Source organism: Eurypyga helias, unplaced genomic scaffold (assembly GCF_000690775.1).
Source record: "Eurypyga helias isolate BGI_N326 unplaced genomic scaffold, ASM69077v1 scaffold11385, whole genome shotgun sequence".
Taxonomy (NCBI): Eukaryota; Metazoa; Chordata; class Aves; order Eurypygiformes; family Eurypygidae; genus Eurypyga; species Eurypyga helias.
The window spans coordinates 19,244-28,642 of NW_010253387.1; the positions used below are offsets into that span (position 1 = coordinate 19,244).

The 9,399-nt window shown below is 54.5% G+C and overlaps 1 protein-coding gene across 1 annotated transcript; it reads right to left on the reverse strand.

Annotated features, from left to right (window-relative positions):
* Nucleotides 1–1,036: 1,036 nt before the first annotated feature.
* LOC104510415 (phosphatidylethanolamine-binding protein 4-like) lies at nt 1,037–2,807 on the reverse strand (the record flags this gene model as incomplete). Its single annotated transcript, XM_010152654.1, has 2 exons — nt 2,668–2,807; nt 1,037–1,169 (listed from the first exon to the last, which is right to left on the reverse strand). Coding segments are annotated over exons 1-2 (273 nt in total), but the record flags the coding sequence as incomplete, so codon positions are not given.
* Between the last annotated feature and the right edge of the window lie 6,592 nt (nt 2,808–9,399).

Below are 9,399 nucleotides of genomic sequence, written 5' to 3' on the forward strand. Positions count from 1 at the left end.
GTCTGCAAGGCAACGCACATCCCAGTCCTTCCCAGCGCATCCCAGTCCTTCCCAGCGCTCGGGAAGTTCAATGCTGCCACCTGGCGGCCGCAAGTGGGCACAGCAGTCCCAGCCCGGTGCGAGCGGCCCCGGGGGGTCCGAGCAGAACCGGGGGGGGTCCCCCCAGTCTCCGGTAACCACCCGCACGCACTAACCCCGCACTACAAACCCCGCGGCGCGGGGGTGATCGGGGTTAATTAAGCCGGTTTGCCCGGGCAGGCACCGGCGAGGGACTCCCAAGCCCCAGCGAGTGTTTGTTTAGAAAAGTTAACAAGCAATTGCTAAAAAAAACAAACCTAGGCACGCGTTTTTCTACAATGTAGCAAAAAATGGCAACAAGGTAGCAAAATAAATGTTTGGGTTCATTTTTCCCGCAGCTGAGCAACAAACAGAGCCTGGAGCGATGGGAAAGCACAGTACAAAGCTTAGGGTCACCCAGATTTTGGGCAGAGGTTTAACCAGCACCATCCAAATCTGGATTTTGAGCACAAGTTTAACCAGCACAACTCAAACCCGGATTTTGAGCAGAGGTTTAACCAGCACAACCCAAACAAACCCAGATTTTGAGCAAAGGTTTAACCAGCACCATCCAAATCTGGATTTTGAGCACAAGTTTAACCAGTGCAACCCAACCAAACCCGGATTTTGAGCAGAGGTTTAACCAGCACCATCCAAATCTGGATTTTGAGCACAAGTTTAACCAGTGCAACCCAACCAAACCCGGATTTTGAGCAAAGGTTTAACCAGCACAACCTGAGCGTCTAACAGCTCTTTGGCAGCGGGACAGCCATGCACAGCAGAGGGTGACCAACTCCCAGGCCATCCCCAGCACCCAAATCACAAGTACTAGGTGCCTGTGTCTGGCCCAGTTCCCAGCCACGCTCACAGCACACACGTGTAAGCAATCCTTGTCCTGGGAATTCCTCCCCCCGAGTCTGGCTACACCTTTCACATGGAGAAGCGTGGAGCAAAGGCAGCGACGCGACTCGGGACTCACCTTCTCAGCCTGGGGGTAGCGAACACGGGGGCTGCCCCACTCCCTGCTGATCCGCCGTCGGTACTGGTGGCACTTGGGGATGTACGTGCAGCCCACGTCACCCAGCTCCGGGTAGATAACTTCCAAATCCCCTCTGGGGAGAAAAGATGGGAGAGAAGTGTGTGTAGGGCAAGTCCACACTATGCAGGGGTTGGGAATTAGCACCACTTCCCAGCCAGGCTAGATTTCCTGTTGCATTACTGGTCAGGAGATGCAGGATCCAGCTTGCTTCCAAAGGTGCTGGGCACCTTGTGCACCAGGATAAGCACCTTCCCACGCTGTAACATCACCACGGGGCCTGTTCTCAGGCAGCAGCAAGACTTTAAACATTCGTTATGGTTCAGAACACCTTAGATGGGACATGACTTTTAAAGACTGTGGAAAATAGTGGGAACACAGAGGTTAATTTGAGACTTGAAGATGGAGACAAGGCTCCCCTCACTCCACCTTGGCCTCAGATGAGATTTTTGAGCTCTTCAACTTGCAATATCACAGCAGGGACAAGCCTCCTGTGTTTTGGGTACCGACAGTGCAGTAACACACCGGATACCTCCCACTTCGGCAACAAAGTGCTTCCCCCTTCTGCATTATCTGTCGGAGAGAGGAGCCACTGGAGCAGGCTGCCAGCTCACCAACGTGTGGATAGCAAGGCTCAAGGCCACCCTGAAGATTAATTCCCACTGACATGAGCCTCACAGGAGGGGCCCTTAAATCCTGCAGCCCAAGAGGGCAAAGGCCAGCACGGGGCTGGCACGAAAGAGGCTGAGCTCACATCCAGGCGCTTCTACTCCTGGTTTGTGGGAGGAAGCTGGGGCCAAGGGAAGCCTCTGCTTGCCTGAGCCTAGAAGCTTAAGTTGTTCCTATTTAGAGAGCATTTTGGTTAACAGAAAGGTAGTAGAAAGGCTGGTTTTGATACAGAACCCTCCAGTAATGTGGGATATTCAGAACCCCTCAGAGGCGAGGGGCACACCTACAGCAACCCACAGGCCACAAGAGTTTCAACAGAGGGCCTTCAGTATCAAAACACATGATAGGGGCTCATTCAGTGGCTGTTCAGCTGGGAGGGGGGGTGTTCACCTTGGGGGGGTGTTGGGGGGCAGCTGGTACAGCAGCAAACTCCCTGTTGGCAGCTCCAGAAACTCCCCAGGCTTCCTCCTCTTCCCACACCTCAAGCATTAACATCTCTGTGGGACAGGCTTTGAGGTCTGTGAGATGACCAGTTCTAGCTCTTTCCTTCCCCAAAAGTAGCCTCCTTCCTCTGAAACTTTCCACAGAAGAGGCTTTTCATCCCTGATGCTATAAAGTTGCTTTAAAAGCCTCTGCAAAATGGACCAGGGAACAACTCTGGGTGACCAGAGACACCAAGATCTCAGCTTGCGTAAAACAAGAGCTGCAGAGGGTGGCAGGCGCTGCTCTGCTTCGCCCTGGCCCAGATTCCTGGCAAAAGGAAGAAAGCAACCAATATTTATAGTCCTGGCAAAGGGGATATTGGAATTAACTGTCCCAGGAGGTGACACACCAGACGTGCAAGGGCAGCGCGTGACTGGACGCCCAGGGCTGGTGCAGTTCAGAGACAACGGGGAGTCACTCACCTGCAGAACTCACTGTCCACGTTGCTAAGCGTCTGGAAAATGCAGGTCCGAGAAGGCTCATCCGGCCAGGGGGGCTGCTCCCCCCAGGCAGAGGTGCTGAGCAGGCCAGCAGCTAGCAACACAGCTCCCAGCAGCTTCATCCTGCCCTGCGGGGACCAAGGGACAGAGAGGGTCAGTCCCACAGGCAGAGCTGTGACCTCCAGCATCTGCTAGCAGCCGCAGCCCCCCCAGAAACCAGCCCCAGGCAAAGCACACCACACGTTCTTCTCACCCCCCCACCCCCAACTTCCAGCAGTTCCACATCATTAATCCCAATTATGCCAGAAGTGAGCAGTGTTTCCTGCTGCTGCCCTGCACCAGGAAACACAGAGCCCCCAGCAAGACCCATTTCTGCCCACGGACAGCACCACACCACCCTCCCGCACAGCACCAGGGATGTGCACGTCACAGGCTGAGCAGCAGTCACTGACACCACGCTCCAAGCCCTGGCAGCCCCGAGGTGACAGAATCCTTGTCTCAGGAGCCAGCCCCACTGCCCTCCGGACTAACATGATGGAGAAATTGGTACCCGGCTTGGTCACGGTCTAACCAAGACCGTTACCGAGGGACACACACCCAGCAGCACTAACACATCCCGACCCAAGGGACAGCTGCTGCCATGGGAACAGCACTGGGGTTCACCTTGAACCCAGGCACCCCCCCCCCCAGAGCCAAGGGGGAGCTTTTACTGCAGAAGCCCAGCCTTGGCCACCCATTAAGTCTGTACAAAGCACAAACCAAACCCTAAGGATGAGGGAGCTGGGATGTGAGGTTTATATACCCACATCCCTGCCAAACCCAGTGCCAGCCCTCACCTCCCCAGGCTGCACCGAGGTGCCTGCAGCAGCCCAAGGGACCTGGTGCCAGGGCCACCATGGCTGGCCCTGCCAAGACACTTACCCAGCGCGTCCCTGGCACTGGCGAGCAGCTCTGAGGCAGAGCCTGGAGGTTTGAGGTTGCCGTGGAGATAGTTTCCTTGGAAGGAAGGGTAGAGGGACTGGGAAATGAAACACAACCCAGGAAAGGGGCAGCTCATCCCCTAAAGGAGCACAAGCAGGCAGTTGGTTTTCATCCCACCCATCCCAAAGGACTTCCCCAACTGACCCAGCAGCTCCAGGTCCTCACCTGTCCCCAATTCCTCCCTGCACTGACACCTTCAGTTAATTATAAAGGATGCAGCCCAAACATTTATCTGCACTCGCCTGTCTCCTCCATTGCCTAATCAGCTCTGGATGAGGCACACGCAAAAAACCCACTGTCAGTTGGGAATAGGTATTACAACACGAACTGTATCATTATATAATGAAGTATCAGCACGCAGAGCGAACACGAGCGAGCACCAGCGCCACTGTCATTATGGAGAGAAAGAGGCATCAGGCTTAACTAATTAGAAACATTAATGTATTGGGAATGATCTGGAGGTTTAGGGGCTAATGGCTCCGGTTCCCACGCTACAAGATGGGCAAACCCCATAATTAGAGCCCTGATCCTGCAAACAGGCTCACATGAGGAACGCTTTTCCCATCGGCGTCAGGAGAGCTGGCGTGCATGAGTCAGGATCACCAGAATTGGTTTACATCCTCACATGCTATGGCAAGCGGGAAGGGAGGGGGTGATAACCCAGGGGAGCTGTGCAGGGGGACCACAGCCCCAGGACTGTCAATCAGTACAGCTGCTCAGAACCTCTCCACCACGGAAAGGTGGATTTCTTGGAAAAGCAGGAATCTCCTGGAAAGCTGATAAACGGGCTGAAAGCTTGGCAAGGGGGTGGCAGAAGGGACAGTGGCTTTGGGCTGGACAGACACACGGAATTGGACACTGGGAGAGCTGCAGACATGGAGAAGGGATTCTTCCCACAAAAGTGACCCTCCCCACAGTAAATCCATCTGGGTTTGGTGTTTATTTAAGCAGAAAAGCAGTGAAGCTGATACAGGGCTTGCATTGCCACAGCCCCAGCAGCCCAGACCCCCAGGCCTGTCCCAGGGTAGCAGAGCAGCATCAATCAGCCCTTCAGAGTAACCGGCTCCGGGTGGTTCCCAGAGTAACTTTGCAGTGGTTACCCACCCAACAGCAAAGGCCAGAGACAGGATGAACCCTGAACAGGCCAAACAGGGGTGTCACTGTTTGGGAGAAGCCCTACAGAGGCACCATCAGCCACTTCCATCTGGAAAACTCCCGAGGGGATCATCACAAAACGGGACTAGCACAAAAGGGTTTGCTGACAGATGAGCTGCAGTGAGATCCCCAGGGATGCTCTGGAAGAAAAACCCAGGGGAGCAGCAGTCTCTCCCTGTGTATGGCTTTCTCTCAAAAAAGCTATCTGCAGGGTAATTACAAAGATCCTATTTCTCCTGCCCAGGAGTTGCAGAGGCAGCGGGAAGCTGGTGCAGCAAACCCACATCACCAGGGTATAAAACACAAGGGAAAGTTGCGCCGAGCCGGACAGCAGCTCCTGCGCGATGCTCCGCGAGGTCAGACGGGCTCCCGAGGGGCACAGAGCCACCGGATTGTTTTCTTTAGACACATGCAGGGGACAGGGTGACCTGGAGCTGCCAGGCCATGGCATGCTTGTCCCAACACAACCCTGCCCACGGATACTCCAGGCCTGGAAACCCACACAGGGAACGGGTAACTTCCACTGGCATCCATCTCCTCTGGTCTGCCTGCGCCTGGAGCACTCCCAGCCAAGGAGAGCCGATAAACCACGTGCCTGAGAGCCTCACAGAGCAGCCTTCCCTCGGGAGAAAGATCCTCCCATGGGATCACATGTCTAGCCATGTCCAGGTAGGAGCAGGAGCCAGGCTCCTCTCCCAGCAACCCCGGTGTTTGCATGTCACCTCTCCTGACTAAGCAGTGCAGGGCTGGCTGCAGGAATCTTGTCCTTCCAGCTGCTGGGAAGCCTCTGGCACGGTGCTATGGCTACGTAGCTCAGAGCTGGGGAAATAGGTTCATCCAGGAGTTCCACCTCACAGTCAGGAGTGGGATACTGCCCTCCACTTCCAAACAGGTGCTTCACACTTTCTTCTGCAAAGCCATTATCGAGGACACTACTGTAAAACCCCTCCTGCTTCTGTTTCCTCATTTCCGTACAGGCCAGGCATGGATCTGCCCTGCCAGGCAGCAAACAGGACCCTGGGGATTTAACCCTGCTCAGACCATGAGCTGCATCTCCACACATAACACCCCTGCTCACCCCAGCCTCTATCCCTTCCCTCTGAACCCCAATGGAAGGAGAGGAAGGAATTGCTTCAAGCCACTGGTAATTTGGAAGATGGCTTGAAAGAGCCCTGGCACAGAGCCCCATGGGCTGTGCTCCCTGCCTGTCCCCACACCCCATCCTTGCACAGCCTGGGGTCACAGAGCCAAGAGGTTCCAACTTCCAGCAGGAGCTGATACATGGGAAGAAAAATAAAGCTTTCAAGGGTACCAAGTCCAGCCAGTGGCTTTTGGATGGATACCTTTGGTTAATCAGATGAGAGAAGCAATGGTGTGAAGCTCCAGGAAGCGGAATGCTGCAGTCCCACATCACTTCAGGTCATCGGGAGCAGCCATACACACAATAGATGGATTTCCAGCAAACCAAGTCAGGTCCAAAAGCTACTGAAATGCTTTTCACAGTGGACAAGGCATCGGTAAGGAAATCATCATTTTCTATTAATAATAGAGATGAAGGGGCTCTTAATAAAAGGCAACTACATTAAGGCAGGGAAGGGAGAAGCCTACGGCTTTAACAACCACAACAAAGTGCATGTGAACACCAAAGCACCCTCGTTGGGAGCCAAGTTACACACGGCAGCTGATCCATGGGGCCACAGAACGGGTGTTTGCAGAGGAAAGAAGGTGGCTTGTTGCAGAGGAGGCAGCAGTCCATGTGGGTGCTGCTGAGCCCCCAGCACACCACCCTTTTGTAGCCCACTCTTCCATAGCCCCACAAGCTGCTGCCAAGGTCCCAAAACATTTGCCAGGGAGCAGAGTGGATTAGGATACAGCTCATTCCAAAAAATCCAAGTATTTCAAGGAACCCCATGGACATCAGCTGACTCTGACAGGCTCACAAAGCTCTCACACACAAAACCTCCAGCTCTGGTGCAGTTTGTTTACTTAGTGCTGGGCTTATAATGCAAAGTAAGTGTTTCCAGGTCCAAATTTCCCCATAAATATTCTCAAGACATTGGCTTTTTACTCTGACATGGGCCAAAACCTTATTGTTTGTGAGCTTTGGAATTTCCCACCCGAGCCGCCGGCTTCCTGTTGATATTAGTTTAAGATTAACCAGTGCCATTTATAATCCACTTCAGCAAGTCTCCTGACTTCACCCAGCACTAAGTCCCTGCGCCATAAAAAGCTGTTTTATTTCACGGAACCTTAAGTTTGCCTCCATCCCGTTTCATTAAGCAACCTCAGCTCTCCCCAGACATTAACTGCCTGCGGGGACAGAGCGGGGAGGTGACACTGGGCATCAGTTTCCCCCGTCTCACAGCACAAGGAGCCTGGCACAGTGGGGTTTTTTTGCCTCCCAGTTTATTTCCGGCCACAGCAAAGTTGCAGCTCACCGTTAAAGTCCACAGGAAACTATCCCTTTCCTGCCACTGAGCCAAGACTAACTTTGCTCTAATGCTCCCAAAAACACATTTATTTTCCTGCGTTGCGTGAGCAAGGGCATTTCTGGGCAATAAATGTGCTCCTTGCACTCCCACCCAAGACCCCCCCAGCCTTAGCCTGCTGCAGAAAACGCTCAGCTCTTCCTTCGAGGTCCAGCATTGTCCTCCGATTTGTGCTCCTCCCTGCCTCAGGTTCCCCGTGAGGGGTGCAAGTGTGTCATGTGAGCAAAACACTCCAGAAACTCTCCTACAACCCAAATTCCTACAATCTGAACAGTGGCTGAAAAAGTATTTCAGTTTGCTACAGTCTCCCCGGTGGGTATCAACAGCAAAGGACTTGGCAGAGCCTCAGCAGCCAGGGGAATTCCCTCAATCTTTGTCTTGCAGGAAGCCAATTTTTCAGATATTTTTTCCATAGCAATCAGCAAAGGGAACAGAAAACCACATCCTCTCTCCCCATTCATAACCTGCTGCACCTCCAGCTTGACTGTGCCCTCTTATCTCATCCCTTCATGGCTAACAGTTTCATTCCCAGCTCCAACTGGGTGACCACAAGGTCATCTTCACCTTGCCCCAGCCACCCCGCAGGGCAAGACCTCTGACGTGAAAAACCACTTCACCCAGAACACACCATAAATCTACACGGATTTGCGGGGGCAGCTCCTTTCGTGAAGAATTTTACGGTTCTGGGATAAGTGCATTTAGGGGATGTGACCCTTTCTTTGGCTCATGTGGTCTCCAGTTTTCCTGGGTCTGTCAAGTGCCAAGGACCAGGAGGTAAAGACCCAGGCTGTAGCAGGCAAAGGCTCCCTCAGGTAAGCGCTCAGCAGCAGCGCCAGCCCTTGCCTGCGCTACTGGAGTCGGATCAATCTGAACTGCTCGGGGGATCATATCACTAGATCATACAAGAGCCCAGCAGCTGAGCCTGTATTTCTGGGTCTCTGCAGCACTGACGAGATGCTGGGGCAAAATACAGAGCAGGGTGGCTGCATTCACCCCTCCCAAGCCTGCAGACTGAAACAGCAGAGCTTTGCTTTTTGCAAAACGCTGGGTGCAGATCCGTGGTGCAGCCTGGGAGATGAACAGAGAAGGATTTGGGGCTTTTCTCTTTCTACCTGCCAAAGCCCTGGGTCTGAACTCCCACCCCTGCCCGCCCCATTTTCCAAGCAGGCAGCTATGTCCGGTCAAGCTGGATTAAACCTCACTGCTGCTACCACCAGCAGTGGAGAAGGTCCTGAGCAACCGAGGGGGAAGGGTCAGAGCCTCAAAAGGGGTTTGGAGCTGTAGCACCCACCGCCTCCTGCAGGACCCTCCGAGCAGGAATCTCTATGGGATCAGGGAGGGGATGCACAATGCTTTTTGCCCTTCGAGGCTGGTAACACCTCGCAGGCTCCTGTGCATCCGAAGAGGAGAAGATGCAGCGCAGCATAACCTGAGTACCAGAGCAGACCCTGGGCTGCTGTGAGCCCCCAGAGCCTACCCTGGCAGCAGAGACCCCCCGAGCCCCCCAAGCACCAGCCCCTCTGGTTTATCTGGGCATGGCAGGAGCCCCCAGGAGAGGATGAATACTCAGTATTTGCCAGGCCACACACACAGAGCTGGGTACAGACCCCCAAAATTCAGCAGCAGCCCACAGCGCCACCCCTGCACTGCAGCTCATGGAGCTCACCCCTTCCTCCTGCCAGCCCAATCCCTCCCTAAACCTCAGCTCCGGCAGCACCGCAAGCAGGAACATGTTTCGGCCCCTGCAGCACCCAACACCACCCTGAGCCCCAGCACTTGCCCAGGCACGCCTGCACAGTGCACGAGACCGTCACCCTAGTGCTGCACAGCTCAGGGATGGGGCACCCGCCTCCGCACCCCATCCAAACCCCGTGGGTGCTTGTCCCATCCATGAACTCCTCTCCCAGAGCAGGCACGTTTTGGGGAGGGTCCCTGGGGGGCTGCAGGAGGCACAGCACATCCAGGAGCTGAGCTTGGGGGGAAGGGGGAGGCGTGACCTTGGTGGCAGTCACCACTGATGACCCTTTGCACACTCGTGCAGCGTTGCACAACCACCTTCCAGAGCCCACCCAGCAACGGCAGGCGCCCT